Raw genomic sequence first — 16,154 nt, 5'->3', positions numbered from 1 at the left:
TAAATGTATGTCCATTCATCTATCAGAAAATGATGGTTTTTCACGAGTTCATATATAAGAGCAAAAGAAATTAAAACAGCAGTAGGCCACACTGCCCCTCGAGCCTACTCCACCATTCAATAAGGCCATGACAGATAATTGCCCTCAACTCCACTTTCCAGCCATATCCCTTGATTCCCCAAGAGTCCAAAAATCTATCTATCGCAGCCTTGAATATAGGCAAAGACTCAGCATTCACAGCCCTCTGGGGCAGAGAGTTCCAAAGATGCATAACCCTCTCAGTGAAAAAATTCTTCCTCATCTCGGTCTTAAGTGGCCTACTCCTTATCCTGAGACAATGCCCCCTAGTTCTCGATAATCCAACCAGGGGAATAAGCTTCTCTTCATCTACACTGTCAAACCCCTTCAGTATCTTGTATGTTTCAATGAGATCACCTTTCATTCGTCTAAACTCCAGAGAGTATTAGCCCTTTCTACACAATCTCTCATGATAGGACAGCGCTCTCATCCCAGGAATCAATTTAGTGAACAATCGTTGCACCGCCTCCAAGGCAAGTGTATCGCTCCTTAGACAAGGAGACCAAAACTGTGCACAATACTCCAGTTGTGGTCTCACCAGGGCCCTGCAGAATTGTAGCAAGACGTCCTTACTCTTTTACTTCAACCCCTTTGCAATAAAGGCCAACATGCCATTTGCCTTCCTTATTGCTCGCTGTACCTGCATGCTAGCTTTCTGTGTTTCTTGTACGAAGACACCCAAATCTCTCTGAGCACCAACATTTTAAGATTTCTCACCATTTAAAAAATATTCTGTTTTTCTAATCTTCCAACCAAAGTGAATAAACTCACAATTCCCTACATTATAATCCATCTGCCAACTTACTGCCCACTCACTTAGTGTATCGACATCCCTTTGCAGACACTTTGTGTTCTCCTCACAGCTTACTGTCCCACGTAAATAGTATTTATTCAAAAGCCTATGGTATCTGTTGATAGTTTTTTTCTCCAACCCCTCGCCCTAATGACCATGAGCAAAAGCTAATAATATTCGACATCGTGCCTGTATCTCCTAATCCAGCAGAGCTACGTACATAACTTGAATATCAACAGCAACTTGCACTTCTTTAGCGCTTTTAATGTAGTAAAACGTCCTAAGCTGCATCTTAGCAACGTAATTAGTCATAATTTGACATCAACATACACAATGGGATATTAGGGCAGATGATCAAAGCCTTGGTCAAAGAGGGAGATTTTAAGGAGCATTTAAATGTAAAGAGAGAGAGATAGAGAGGAGGAGAATTTTACAGAGGGAATTCCAGAGCTTAGGGCCTTGGCAGCTGAAAGCTGCCAATGATGGAGGTATTAAAATCCAGGATTCGCAGGAGGCCAGAATTCGAGGAGCGCAGATATCTCGAAGGGTTGTATGGCTGGAGGAGTTTACAGGAATAATGAGGGAGCGAGGCCTCATCCCCTTTGTCTAGTGTGAGACACGACCGTTGGACTTGAACGGGATACTACAACTCACGATAACAAATTAAAAAAATATATAGTGCACAAGCACACAGAAGCAAACACATGCTCATATTTTATAATACGATAATTACACCTATACAAGTGCACTAAACGTTATTACTTTTGCCACCATAACTGAAATAGAATCTATTTCTTTTCTGGGCAATCAAACGGACTTGTGGTGCAATCACTAAATGTTGCGACACAGGTTAGCAAGGCCATAAAAAAGCAAACCAAGCACTAGGGCATATTTCACGAGGGATAGAATTGAAAAGTAGGGAACTTCTGCAAAACCTGTATCGAACCTTGATTAGGCCACAGTTAGAGTACTGTTTAGAGGTCTGGTCGCCATATTATAAAACGATAGAGAGGCATTGGAGAGAGGGTGCAGAGAAGGTTTACAAGGATGATACCAGAAATTTGAGGCTTTACATATCAGGAAACGATGAACAGGCAGGGTCTCTCCTCTCTTGAAAAAAGAAGGCTGAGGGGTGGCTTAATAGAGGTCTTTAAAATTATGAATTTTTTTGATAGGATGGATACAGACAGAATGTTTCCACTTGTTGGTAAGAGCATAACTAGAGGCCTTTAATATAAGATAGTCACCAAAAATCCAATAGGGAATTCGGAAGAAATGTCTTTACCCAAAGAGTGGTGAGACTGTGGAACTCGCTACCACAGGGAGTGGTTGAAGCCAATCGTGTAGATGTATTTAGGGAGGCTGGATAAGAATATGAGGGAAAAGGGAATACAGAGTTATGCTGATAGATTTGAATGAGGGAAAACGGGAGGAGGCTCTTGTGTTGCATAAACGCTGGTATGGACTGGTTGAACCAAATGGTCAGTTTCTGTGTCGCGTAGCCTATATAATCATATGCAATCGATGTCTCCTACAGTTTGGGCCAAAGGTTTGGAGAAAGTTTAAAGGGTGAGGGGGAGGGGGAGGCTTTCTTGTTGCTACCAATGAAGAAATGTGTATTTCTCATAGTGAAGAAGTTATTATCTAATTCGAACAGATAATTCATTATCGAATATGTTAGTTAATGTTGATGAGGCAAACTCAAAATTGCTGTCTCTACTTTGGGAAGGAGAGTTATATTTGCAGGGTCCTTTGCATATATGTTAATTAGACGCAAGGCTGCTGGCATACAATCAATGATGTGATGTGAAGGGAGAACATTTGGACATAGGAATTGGAGAAGGCCATTCAGCACCCTCCAGCCTGTTCAGCCTATCAATGAGATATCGTCTCTGTTTGTAATGTGAGATACCTTCTGAGCTCAGTGGCAGGGTGGCCGACCTCGATCTGTGAAACTCGCTACCACAAGAGTAGTTGAGGCGACTAGCATAGATGTCATTAAGGGGAAGCTAGATAAGTAACGATGGGAGAAACAAATAGAAGGTTATGTTGATAGGGTTAGTTGAGGTAAGGTGGGACTAGGATCTCGTGGAGCATAACCACCGGGATAGGATCCAATGGTCTGTTTCTGTGACAACATTCGATGCATTTCCATGAAATTCACCCTAGATATCCCTACATTCGGGTTACAATTTTGAGATTATTATACCCTCAGGTCTTTAAAATTAAACAGTGTCTCTTCCATGAGCTTTGAAGAAGAACGAAAGAAATACTTGCATTTATGTAGCGCCTTTCATGACCCCCGGACGTCTCAAAGCACTTTACAGCCAATGAAGTACTATTTGAAATGGAGTCACTGTTGTAAGGTAGCAAACACGGCAGCCAATTTGCGCACAGAAAGGTCCTACAAACAGCAATGTGATAATGAATAGAGAATCTGTTTTTTTATGTTGGTTAAGGGATCATTATTGGCCAGGACACCAGGGATAACTCCCCCTGCTCTTCTACGACATAGTCCCATGGGATTTTTTATGTCCACCTGTTAGAGCAGACGGGGCATCGGTTTAATGTCTCAGCCGAAAGACAGCACCTCCGACAATGCAGCACTCCCTCAACACTGCACTGGAGTGTCAGCCTAACTTTTAATGCTCAAGTCCCTGGAGTTGAACCCACAACCTTCTGACTCAGAGGCGAGTGTGGTTTAAACTGAGCCACAACTGACACTGCCCCCTTATTCTACATTGGTGCCTGGTCTTTTGACTACTATGCTAATGGTACCAATGTACAAATGTACATTAAGGTAATGCTCATGTAAGAAGCACTGTCTAATCGTATCAGTGGATCAATGTTTCCTGGCCTCCACTCATCTACTTCAGTGATAGGCTTAAGACACAGCAGAAACTGCCTGTCCTCCAGAGGAAAGGTGAAGAGTACTGTTTACCTAGTTGCGAGAACAGGTAGGTTCATCTAGCGTAAGGTCCGAACTACGCAAATTTTACAGAACAATTTTTATGCATTCTAGCAGCCACAAAGAGCCTTGAAGAGCCAATTAGGTTTAGGACCTGAATCAGATAGTACTTAACTGAGCAGTTTCTACAGAAATTGGATTTGGACCACAAATGCGCAGAAATAAAGTTTGGCACTTAGTTGGCACTGGGGAGTGTATACTGCCTTGGTGGGAGGATTGTGTTAACCATGTAGTTATTCCATGCTGGACAGCGAGCAAATGCTCCAAAAAGTTTTTGTATGCCAATTAATCAAGTGATGCACTGAATGTTTTCAAAATTACAGCTACTGGGGTAATATGGTTTCAGCGTAAAAGGGACGGCAACCACTGTACAATGGCAGATTTCTTTTCAAACCAATTAGTAATCAAGTACCCCCATCTAAATGATAATACTATATAATACTCATAATATGAAAGTGTTGCATGCATTTACAGGTATTTACTTACAGATATAAGTGAGATGGGTGTGCCTGCTTCTCATTTCCAATGCTGGGTACTGCATAGCAACAAATGGCCAGCATTAGCACAATTAGTGCTGGAAAATTTGTAAAGCCATCAACAGGCTGGCCAAGGTGAGTGAGGGCATGAGCACCCATGCTGGGACGCTGCTGCATCCCACTGGCATGTTCCGGAACAGCTGCACAGGGGGGATTGTACGTGTTTGAGTGAACACGTTCAGGCCCGTGTTTGAAGGGCCCCGCAGACACACTGAGCACTTGCTGGGAGGGTGGCACCGGGTCACAGTGCCAGGTAGAGGAATCTGCGCGAGCGGCACGGAGCGTTCGTTGCAAACTGAGTGAGAGCTGTGGGCCTCTGTGACTTTGTTTGAATATCAAGCGATACCACATCTATACACTAAAGGCTACACTTCTAAAGGGGGTGCATGAACAGAGAGACCTGGACGTTTATGAATACAAATTGTTGAATGTGGCAGGGCAGGTTGAGAAAGCAGATAAAACAGTATACGGGATATTGGTCTTCAAAAATAGAGGCAGAGAGTACAAAAGCAAGGATGTTCTGGTGATCCTTTATAAATCAATGGTTCGGCAACAACTGCAGTATTGTATCCAATTCTGGGCACCGCACTTTAGGAAGCATGAAAAGGCCTTAAGTAGGGTGCAGCAAATGATTTACGAGATTGGTTCCAGGGATGAGGGACTTCAATTGGATAGACTGGAGCTGCTCGACTTTTTCTCCTTGGAGCAGAGTTGGTTGAGAGGAGATTTGATAGAGGTGTTCAAAATCATGATGGGTCTAGACAAAGTCGATAGTGAGAAACTGTTCCCACTGTCAGAGGAGTCAAGAACCAGAGGATACAGGTTTAAGGTGATTGGCAAAAAGGGGAAAAACAATTTTACGCAGCGATTGGTTAGGATCTGGAATGTGCTGCTTGGAAGGGTGGTGGAGGAAGATGCAATCGTGGCTTTCAAAGGAGAATTGGATCAATACCTGAAGTAAAAAAATGCAGGGCTACGGGGAATTGCCGGGGGGAGTGGGAATAGCTGAAGTGCTCTTGCAGAGAGCCAGCACGGGCTCGGCGTGGCGAATGGGCTGTATCTGTGCTTTAACCATTCTATGATTCTATGTTTGACATATTCAGTGGTCGCACCCATGTTCAAATCCTACCCAAATGTCACTACTTGATTCCCAACGAGGTCCTACCATCATCGCAGAGAAATACATTGATGTCTTTTTCCAGAGTATGTTGGATTAATTGGAAAATGAACTACTGTGATAAGCATGTATTGAGTTTGTGTAACCCTGTTTGAAATTTATTTAGATGCCTTTCAGCGAGCAACATTATCTCTGGACTCACTCTCTGATGTAATTATAAAAGGAGAAAGTGTTACAATCACGTGCAGGAGTCCCCATTCAAGTCGAATGCATTATTTCTACAAGGATGGCAGGTTTCTCCGCTATGAGAACGTTCCTGCGAGGCTTTACACTACAGACTACCTGATCAGCTATATCAAACACTCAGACGGTGGAAAATATGCCTGCCAATATGTGATACAAATCAAGGTTAAGTGGGTGCCATCATTAACCAGCAACCCTGTCTATTTAAATGTTAGAGGTAAGCAGAAGAGAGTACTGGCAGAGGAATTGTCCTAATTCCTTCCGTGTGTGTTTAACTGCAAGTTAGTATATCTGGTGGTTGAAAGCCAATTGTTCCCTAAAGTTTAGTTTGCACAGAATAATATATCTGGTAACTTGCATTTTGGCTGACTCATCGTTATTAGAACCAGTATAGAGTGTAAAAAAGCTTTGCTGTCTTAGTGGTGGAGAGGACGTGCCCAGTTTAGGTCAATAAACACCACAGAAATAGACACTAAACTTACCAATACATGCCAATTAATACACCTCCTTATGAGAAGGATACTTTCACCTATGAATGTTATATTGGCGTTACGATTCTTTTAAGCAGAGCTACAAAACCATACAACTTAAGTCGATTGGTCGAGAACTTGGAGACGGTGCAGAGGTGAGAAAGCAGAATAGTACCAGTAACGAGGGACTTCATATATGAGGTGAGGTTGAAGAAGCTGGGACTGTTCTATTTAGAGCAGAGAATGTTACGGGAATATTGAATACCCCTTTCACCAAGCTTTTGCCCGAATATCTACTTCTGTGGCTCGGTGCCAACTTAGGCTTGATAATACTCCTGTGAAGCACCTTGGGACGTTTTCCTACGTTAAAGGTGCTATATAAAGGCAAGTTGTCGTGTTGAAAATTATGAGGGGGATGGAGAAGAGATAGTGAGGCGAAACTGGTATCCAATTTAAGATAAAATAAAAACGGAAAATGCTGGAGAAACTGAGCAGGTCAGGCAGCATCTGAGAAGAGAGAAACAGAGTTAACGTTTCAGGTCGATGGCCTTTCGTCAGAACTGGAATAAAGCAGGAAATAGAACAGATTTTTAAGCAAGTGAAGAGGCTGGGAAATGGGGGAGGGGATGAAAGAACAAAAGGGAAGGCCTGTGATAGGATAGACGACAGGAGAGATTAAGAGACATTGAGGTACATTAAGAGATAATCAAGGCGAGCGGAGATGGTAATGGGACTGGTTAAGGAACAAAGGATGGCTCTAGATGAAGTGTAAAGAATATATCTTAATCTCTCAATGTCTCTTAATCTCTCCTGCCGTCTATTCTATCACAGGCCTCCGCTTTTGTTCTTTCAAACCCTCGCCCATTGCCCAGCAGCAACACTTGCTTAAAAATCTGCTCCATTACCTGCTTTTTTCCAGTTCTGACGAAAGGTCATCGACCTGAAACGTTAACTCTGTTTCTCTCTTCACAGATGCTGCCTGACCTGCTGGGTTGCTCCGGCATTTCCTGTTTTTATTTCAGATTTCCAGCATCTGCAGTATTTTCTTTTCATATTAGTATCAAACTTAAGATCTTTCGTAATTGAACCAGATTGGAGATGAGGATTCTTTTACGTGGTCAGTTGACGTGATCTGGAATGCACTGCCTGAAAGTTTGGTGCAAGCAGGATAATTATTAAATTTCTAATGGGAATTGCATATATGGTGGCATATATGAGGAACAAGCAAGTGCATGGGGATAATTAGGTTGTACTTTGAAACAGCCGGCACAAAAATGAGGGGCCGAATTGCCTCCTTCATCTTTAAATTTGCTTGAACAATGTGAATTGGTCAAGTCTTATCTGCGCAACTTAGTTAAGTGCAATATTGAGAATTGAACTTTTCGCATTGCAGATCAGCTTCCAAAGCCAACAATATCTCTAAACTTAGCTCCAGGTGTCTTCACAAAGGGTGAGACTGTGTGGATTAGGTGCACTGGGTGCCTTCGCTATACAGGCAGCAAGTTCCACTTGCACCGAGAAGGAGCAAGTTATCCCCTTGAAGTCGGGGAAAGTGAAGGATCTCAGCAGTATGTCACTTTCGCAATCAGTAATATAAACGAGAGCAACGACGGGAAATATAAATGCTTGTATCAAAGGGAGGTTTCCGGGCGTACGGCCTCATCGCCTTTCAGTGAATCAATTCGGGTAACGGTGATAGGTAAGTGATACTTTTTTTAACAGAATGAATGCATTTAATGTCACGCGCACAGTGTCGTTCGCAGGGAAGATATTCATCTTGTGCAGTAAAGCAAAAAGGGTGGTGTCACATTGGCAAACTGCAGTATGTCCCACTCGAGCAGGCTATGGCTTCAGTCAAATTACTTACCCAGAATGTACAGCTCTGTGGGTGGAGGCAAAGGACAGATAAATATCTTTACGGGCCTTGTGGCCACTCCCATTGCATAGGAACATAAGAACAGGAAGAGTTCACTCATCCCCTCGAGCCTGCTCCGCCATTCAATTAGTTCATGGCTGATCTACGTCTTAACTCCATCTACACGCCTTGGTTTCATATCTCTTAAAAAACTTACCTAACGAAAATCTATCAATCTCTGTTTCTAATATATTTAATTGTCCTAGCCTCAACAGCAGTTTTGGGGAGAGAGTTCAAGATTTTCGCTATCCATTGTGTGAAAAAGTGCTTCTTGACTTCACCCCGAAAGACATAGCTCTAATGTTAACGATATGCCTCCATGCTATGGACTCCCACACAATTAACGACTTAGATGATGGCATAGAAAGTCATATATCCAAATTTGCCGATGACACAAATATAGATGGCATTGTAGGCAGAGTAGAGGAAAGTATAAAATTGCAAAGGAATATTGATAGATTAAGTGAATGGGCCAATCTGTGGCAAATGAATTTGGGGCCTACAAATGTTCGAACAGGGTGCTTCCTAAATGGTGAAATGCTAAAAACTGTGGCTGTCCAAAGATACTTGGGGGTTCAGGTACTTAGATCATTAAAATGCCATGAACCAGTACAGAAAATTAACAAAAACCCTTTATACCTAGAGGGCTAGAATACAAGGGGGTTGATGTTATGCTGAAGTTATACAAAGCCCTGGTTAGATCACACCTGGAGTACTGTGAGCAGTTCTGGGCACCACACCTTATGAAGGATATATTGGCCTTGGAGGAAGTGCAGCACAGTGGTACCAGAATGTTACCCAGACTTCATGGGTTAAGTTACGAGATGAGATTACACAAATTAGGGTTGCAATCCCCAGAAATTAGAAGGTTAAGGGTTGATCTGATCGAAGTTTTCAGGATATTAAGGGGAACAGATAGGTTGCATAGAGGAAGCATTTTCGCTGGTTGGGGATTCTAGGAATAGTGGACATAAACTAAAAGTTATAGTCAGATATTTCAGGAGTGAAATTAGGAAACACATCTACACACAAAGGATGGTAGAAGTTTGGAACTCTCTTCTGCAAACAGCAATCGATGCTAGATCAATTGTTACTTTTAAATCTGAGATTGATCATTTTTCATTAATCAAAGGTATTAAGGGATATGGGATAGGTGGGTAGATGGCGTTAGGTAGCAGATCAGCCATTATTTTATTGATTGGTGGAACAGGCTTGAGGGGCTAAATGGCCTACTCCTGTTCCTATGTCCCAAGTTCATAGATTTTGTAAGTGTAGTCTGTGCACCGAATATCATATCCCGTGATATCACTCATACATCTCTATTATTTGTTTCTCCAGATAATTAAGCAACATCCTATTGAATTTTATGAAACATTCACTACTCTCTCTGCAAAGTAGTTAAATCTGAGCTTTCTTGCCATCTTTCTCGCCTGGCTTAAGTGCTGCACCCTCTTGTGGTGGAATCTATGAGCACCTTTACTTGCCAGGCCGGGCTCACTCTCGCTTCTCATTTACACTGTCGGGGGTATAAGCGCCACTCCAGAAAATTGAGCACCTAATTTTGCCTGCTACTTGAACACAATCGCGAGGGCGTGCTACACTTTCGGAGGCGCCGTCTTTCAGATGAGACGTCCCACGGCGCCATTTGATGACGAGCAGGCGAGATCGCCCGGTGTCCTGGCCAACAATGATCCCTCAACTAACACCTAAATATAGATAATCTCGACAATTATGTCTTTGCTGTTTGTGGGACCTTGTTACCCGCTAATTAACTGTAGTTACAAAAGTGCCTACACTTCAAATGTAATTCATTGTCCATGAAGCTGGTTGTGACGTGCTTAAGTCGTGAAAGGCGCTGCTGCAAATTCAAGTTATTTCTTTTCCTGTTATTCTCTGCATTATTAACAGACACGTTTTAATGTATCTATTCATCCAGCAATGAGAACTGACCTGTTTCAAAACACTGTGTCAATATTATCTTCACCAGTAGGATCGAGTTCAAGTGTCAAGGCGGGTGGCGAGTTGCAAATGCACCCAAAATTGTAAAATGATCTTGCTAGTGGCTATTTTTTATTGACACCAGAAAAATGCAGAACACTTCCTTTTCACAATCGCTTCAGAAATATAGTTCATGACTATTTGTCTCCTCACATTCCAGATAACCCTCCCAAGCCACTAATCTATCTGGCACCACAATCTGCCATTGTCCACAGAGGATCGACAATACATTTTCTGTGCGAAGGTCGGTATGAGTACCCAGGCAGCACATTCTACTTGTACGAGAACAGTTCTACGATGCCTGTGCAGTTCCAGAGTGCGGGTGAAGGAAATCATTCAGTCATGTTTACAATGCACGTCACGGAGCAGAGCGAGGAATCGTTTTACAAGTGTGGCTATATAACAGACGTGTTAGGAAGATCGATTAATTCGCCAAGCAGTCGAACTGTCAAAGTAATCATAAGAAGTATGTGCAAACCAATTAAATTTCTCGACAGAATTGCGCCTGCTGCTTACCAACCAACACAAGCAGAAACCGATGTGGTTACTTACCTGTAAAAGCAAATTGTTCCAAATGTGTCAGAGGTGTAAAGATGGGTTGATTGCAATGAGTGATTTAGATTTTTTTAATCACAGTGCCGTTATTGAAGGAACAGTACTGATGAAAGGTCATCAATCTGAAGCGTTAACTCTGTTAGTCTCTCCGAAAATGCTCCCTGACCTGCTGACTTTCAGGCTTCCAGCACCCACAATATTTTGCTTGCGTTTTGTTGGAAGAACATTCGTGTTAGCATTTATGGTTCTACATTAGGGGAGCCAAAACGTGGTGTGGCATAGTGGTTATGTTACTGGACCAGTAATCCAGTAGGCCTGGACTAATGATCCATAATAAACGTGAGGTCAAATCCAACCACAGCAGCCGGCGGATTTTAATTCAGTTAATAAATAAACCTATAATAAAAAATGTTAGAATCAGTAATGGTGGTCCTCACATTTTAGTGAAAACAACCATCTTGTTTACTAATGTCCTTTGTAGAAGGAAATCTACCGCCATTACCTGGTCTGGCCTACATGTGACTTCAGGCCCACAACAATGCGGTAGACCCTGGAATGGCCTAGCAAGCCTATCATTTGTAACAAACCGCTGCAAAGAAGAATCATGGACTGTTGCGGTTCAAAAAGGCAGCTCACCACCAACTTCTCAGGGGTAATTAGGGATGGGCAATACATGCTGTCCTTGCCAGCGATGCCCGCATCCTGTGAATGAAAAAGAAATCTGGGGTCCTACATTCCTGTTACCACCTGGGGTCCTATATGCGTGTTAATATGTTGTTACCTACATTAGTAGAAGCACAGTAAGAGGCCGTGCCACTCCTCAACGATCTGCCATCTCTCTGCAAGAGCTACCAATTAGGCCCACTCCCATTCACTTTGCCTTAGCCCTGTCATTTTTATTTCCTTTTCAATTCTCTTTGGACAGCAACTATTGTACCTGCTTCCAACGCCCTTTCAGTTAATGCATTCCAGATCACAACAACTCGCTGAGGTAAAACAAAGTCCTCATCTGCAGCTTCTTTTCCCAATCATCTTTAAGCTGCTTCTGCTGGTTACTGACCCTGCTCCCAATGGAAACAGTTCCTCCCTATCTACTCTGTCAAAACCTTGATAATTTTAACACCTTTTTGAAAGCCCTCGGTAACTTTCTTTCTTTTTTTGTATCTTGTATTTGTGTTAGCATTTGGGATCCTACTTTCCTCGCTTAACACTAGCTGCTGTGTGCTTCCACACATTTTCTACATATTTCATATTTCAAGCATCTAAAATATTTCTTCTTTTCCTATTATAGAAACATAGAAACAAAGAAGATAGGAGCAGGAATAGGCCATTCGGCCCTTCGAGCCTGCTCCGCCATTCAATTTGATCATGGCTGATCATCCAAATTCAGTACTCTGTCCCTGCTGGACTCCCCGACCTAAGCGTTTGAGGAGCCAGCACATACCTAATATCGGTTGTATGTTCTTTAACAATATTTAAAGGACTGCACTGAGACATCATTGTAAATATTAATCTTATATTAAATCTTGTTTGTAATATCTTTTCAATGGAAAGATTGCTGGAATTACAATAGCTTATTGGGGGAATTATAATCATTTTCTGTTTATTTTTGTTTCTTCTGTAACAGACCTGACAAAAACAGAATCAATTCCATTCGACGGATATTTAAAAAACTCGTCGTGGGTTAACACGACTTGTGCTGTTGCATCTCCTTGTCATTATACAGGTACCAAATGTGTGAAATACATATAAACATTGACACATAGAAGATAGGAGCAGGAGTAGGCCATTCGGCCCCTGGAGCCTGTTTTGCCATTCAATGAGATCATGGCTGCTCATCCAAACTCAGTACCCTGTCCCTGCTTTCTCCCCATGCACCTTGATCCCTTTAGCCTTAAGAAATATATCCAACTCCTTCTTGAATATATTTAATGTATTGGCCTCCACTGCCTTCTGTGGTAGAGAATTCCACAGGATCACCACTCTCTGGGTGAAGAAATTCATCCACATCTGAGTCCTAAATGGCTTACCCCTTATCTTTAGACTGTGACCCCTGGCTCTGGACACCCCCGCCATCGGGAACATCCTTCCTGCATCTAGTCTGTCCAGTCCTGTTAGAATTTTATAAGTTTCAATGAGATCCACTCTCATTCTTCTAAATTCCAGCGAGTATAAGCCAAATCGACCAAATCTCGCCTCATTTATCATTCCTGCCATCCTAGGTATCAGCCTGGTGAATCTTCGCTGCACTCCCTCCATGGCAAGAACTTCCTTCCTCAGTTAAGGCGACCAAGACTGCACACAATACTCAAGGTTTGGTCTCACCAAGGCCCTGTACAACTGCAGCGACAGCACAACGAATAAAACAAATATTTACCTTCTCTCTGCCATTTAAAAGTTGACGTTTGTTAGTGTTGCATTTTATATAAACAGGGCACTCAATGGCATAACATGCTTCCTTCTTCTGACACAGTGCAATGTTACACAGAGACCATAATCCGGCTGTGTCTTAGTGCCTTGGTGCTTATAGTATTGGTGACGTTCATTGTTGAATATTTGGTGCATTCAGAAGGTAAATCATTTAAATTGAATTTCAGCTTAACTTTTCTTTTAGATGATGTAATTGAATTATTTGACTATATAAAGAAAGTAATAATCGTTATGAATATATGCTATAAGCAGTTATATAATACCTTACATTCCCGTATAGCGTAATTTAAATTAAATGCCGGCCCGATTTTAACTACGGCGGGTTCATAGGGGGGAAAGTCACTCACTCACTGCTCCAGAAATGAGGCACAAGCTAATTAAATTTCCACCATCATTTGAATCCTGCCGGACAGTGTTTACAGCTGCCAGAAACAGGCCTAAGGAGAGGCCTAAGCTATCTGCGTGGGCCGGAAGGAGCACAAGTAAACAGGCACATTTTGACGTTAACAGCTGAGCATTGCCGCCCTGTTATTCAGCCCAGTTGGCACTATCAATGTTGCCACTGGAAGTCTGTACCTTAATCATCAAACATGCATGAATATCCATGAATTATCATTGGAAATAATGACCTCATAACTTTGTCTTTCCTGCAGGTAAAAGGGTCTTGAGTGAATCTGGTGATGCATTTCTTCACGCCAAACTTAACAGATCGGAGAGGCGCTACCAATGAATCAATGCTTCAACAGTAACATGGAAAGATTCCCAAACACAAAGTCCTGCCTCAATCATGATCTCATTGATTGGTTTAACAGGCTGGTGGGGCTGAATGGCCAATCCTACTCCACTAATGCTCTGATCCTAAGACTGAGTAGATTATCTATGTCCGAATTTGGACATAAAACAACATGCGTCTCAGTTGATGCACATAATTTTATTTGTGAGTCTCAGAAAATATGCTAAAAATATATGATACTTGACTATATACAGATGACTTGTATTTTCCATTTTGAACAGTACATCAATAGCAACTTCTTTTTACAAATAAAATATATATATTTTGAACCAATTCCAAGAGCTACTCATTATCATTATAAACAAGACAACCAGGTGAAGTGCATTTACATACGATAGATGGACAGGCGGGCAGGCGGGCGGGCGGGCGGGCGGACATCAGAGAGAGACATAGATAGATAGATGGAGGGATAGATAGACAGACGGACAGGCAGACAGACGGGCGGGCGGGCGGGCGGACGGACATCAGAGAGAGACATAGATAGATAGATGGAGGGATAGATAGACAGACGGACAGACGGACGGGCGGGCGGGCGGGCGGACATCAGAGAGAGACATAGATAGATAGATGGAGGGATAGATAGACAGACGGACAGACGGACGGGCGGGCGGGCGGGCGGACGGACATCAGAGAGAGACATAGATAGATAGATGGAGGGATAGACAGACAGACGGACAGACGGACGGGCGGGCGGGCAGACGGACATCAGAGAGAGACATAGATAGATAGATGGAGGGATAGATAGACAGACGGACAGACGGACGGACGGACGGACGGATAAATTGATTGACAGATGGATAGACAGACAGACGGATAGACAGACAGGTAGACAGATGGATAGACAGATGAATAGACAGATAGATACGTTGATTGACAGATGGATAGACAGATAGATAGATTGATTGACAGATGGATAGACAGATAGATAGATTCATTGACAGATGGATAGACAGATAGATTCATTGACAGATGGATAGACAGATAGATAGATTCATTGACAGATGGATAGACAGATAGATAGATTGATTGACAGATGGATAGAAAGATAGATACATTGATTGACAGATGGATAGATAGAGGGATAGATAGCTAGAGGGATAGATAGAGGGATAGATAGATAGAGGGATAGATATCAGAGAGACACATAGATAGCTAGATAGATAGATGGAGAGATAGATAGATGGAGAGACACATAGATAGATAGATAGATAGATAGATAGATAGATAGATAGAAAGAAAGAAACATCGATGTAAGTTCATGTGTATATATGGATCTCTGGATATATGGATAAGTGGATATCTGGATTGCAACTCCTCGGGAAGAGATTCTTGAATGTTCACAATCTCTGTGCTTAATTTGCCTCCATTGTTATACATTATCATGTCTAAACATTACGGTGTATCGAACGGTTCAATGAGCCTGTAACCTATGTACACAAGTATTAGGACATAGAATTTACCGACAAGAAACAGGCCAATTGACTCAACTGGTTTATACCGGTGTTTGTGCTCCACACGAGCCTCCTTCTGCCCTAATTCATGTAAAATATCATCATTTCCTTCTATCCCGTTCTCTCGTATGTACTTATCTAGCTTCCCTCAATGAATCGATACTACTCACCTCAACTACTTCATGTGGTAGCAAGTTCCACATTCTCACCACTCTCTGGGTAATAAAGTTTCTCCTTAATTTCTTGTTGGATTTAAGTGCATCTATCTTATGTGAAAGGACACTAGATCTCATCTCGCTCGCAAGTGGAAACATCCTCCTAGGAATTTCTAACTGAAAAGTGACCTTCAAATAGATGTAGGTACCTTGTGGTGAGGAAGGTGAGAAAGTTAAACTTGTTCATGATAAATGGTATATTTCTATAATTTATGTTATTTTATTGCAGTGGACTCATTAATCATTGGGACAATACATATTTGGGTTTTCCTAACCCTTTCAATATTAATTGTAATAGATTTAGAAAAGAGAGGATGAGAAACGTCCTTACAACAACAACAACTTGCATTTATATGACGCCTTTAAAGTAGCAAAACGCCCCAAGGCGCTTCACAGGAGTGTCATAAAACTCAATTTGCCACCGAGCCACAAACGCAGATACTAAGGCAGATGACCAAACGCTTGGTCGAAGAGGTAGGTTTTAAGGAGCATCTTAAAGGAGGAAAGAGAGGCGGAGAGCATTAGGAAAGGAATTCTAGAGCTTAGGGCCTAGGCAGCTGAAGGAACGGCTACTAACAGTGGAGCTTACACA

The 16,154-nt window shown here is 42.2% G+C and overlaps 1 protein-coding gene across 2 annotated transcripts; it reads left to right on the top strand.

Annotated features, from left to right (window-relative positions):
- Window positions 1-4,397: 4,397 nt before the first annotated feature.
- LOC147084948 (immunoglobulin superfamily member 1-like) lies at window positions 4,398-14,163 on the top strand. Of its 2 annotated transcripts, XM_085979290.1 has the most exons (6): window positions 4,398-5,952; window positions 7,599-7,904; window positions 10,279-10,584; window positions 12,301-12,399; window positions 13,147-13,245; window positions 13,757-14,163. In XM_085979290.1, the coding sequence occupies exons 1-6, from the start codon at window positions 5,760-5,762 to the stop codon at window positions 13,831-13,833; spliced, it is 1,080 nt and encodes a 359-aa protein (XP_085835416.1). In that variant the 5' UTR covers window positions 4,398-5,759; the 3' UTR covers window positions 13,834-14,163. The 2 variants fall into 2 exon arrangements, with proteins under 2 accessions (XP_085835416.1, XP_085835415.1); XM_085979289.1 differs by lacking the exon at window positions 13,757-14,163 and having other exon boundaries at window positions 13,147-13,733.
- Window positions 14,164-16,154: the final 1,991 nt, after the last annotated feature.

This window comes from Somniosus microcephalus, unplaced genomic scaffold (assembly GCF_052327205.1).
Source record: "Somniosus microcephalus isolate GS21.2 unplaced genomic scaffold, FLI_Smic_1.0 unresolved_chr9, whole genome shotgun sequence".
Lineage (NCBI taxonomy): Eukaryota > Metazoa > Chordata > Chondrichthyes > Squaliformes > Somniosidae > Somniosus > Somniosus microcephalus.
This window is presented reverse-complemented; position numbering and strand designations above follow the sequence as displayed.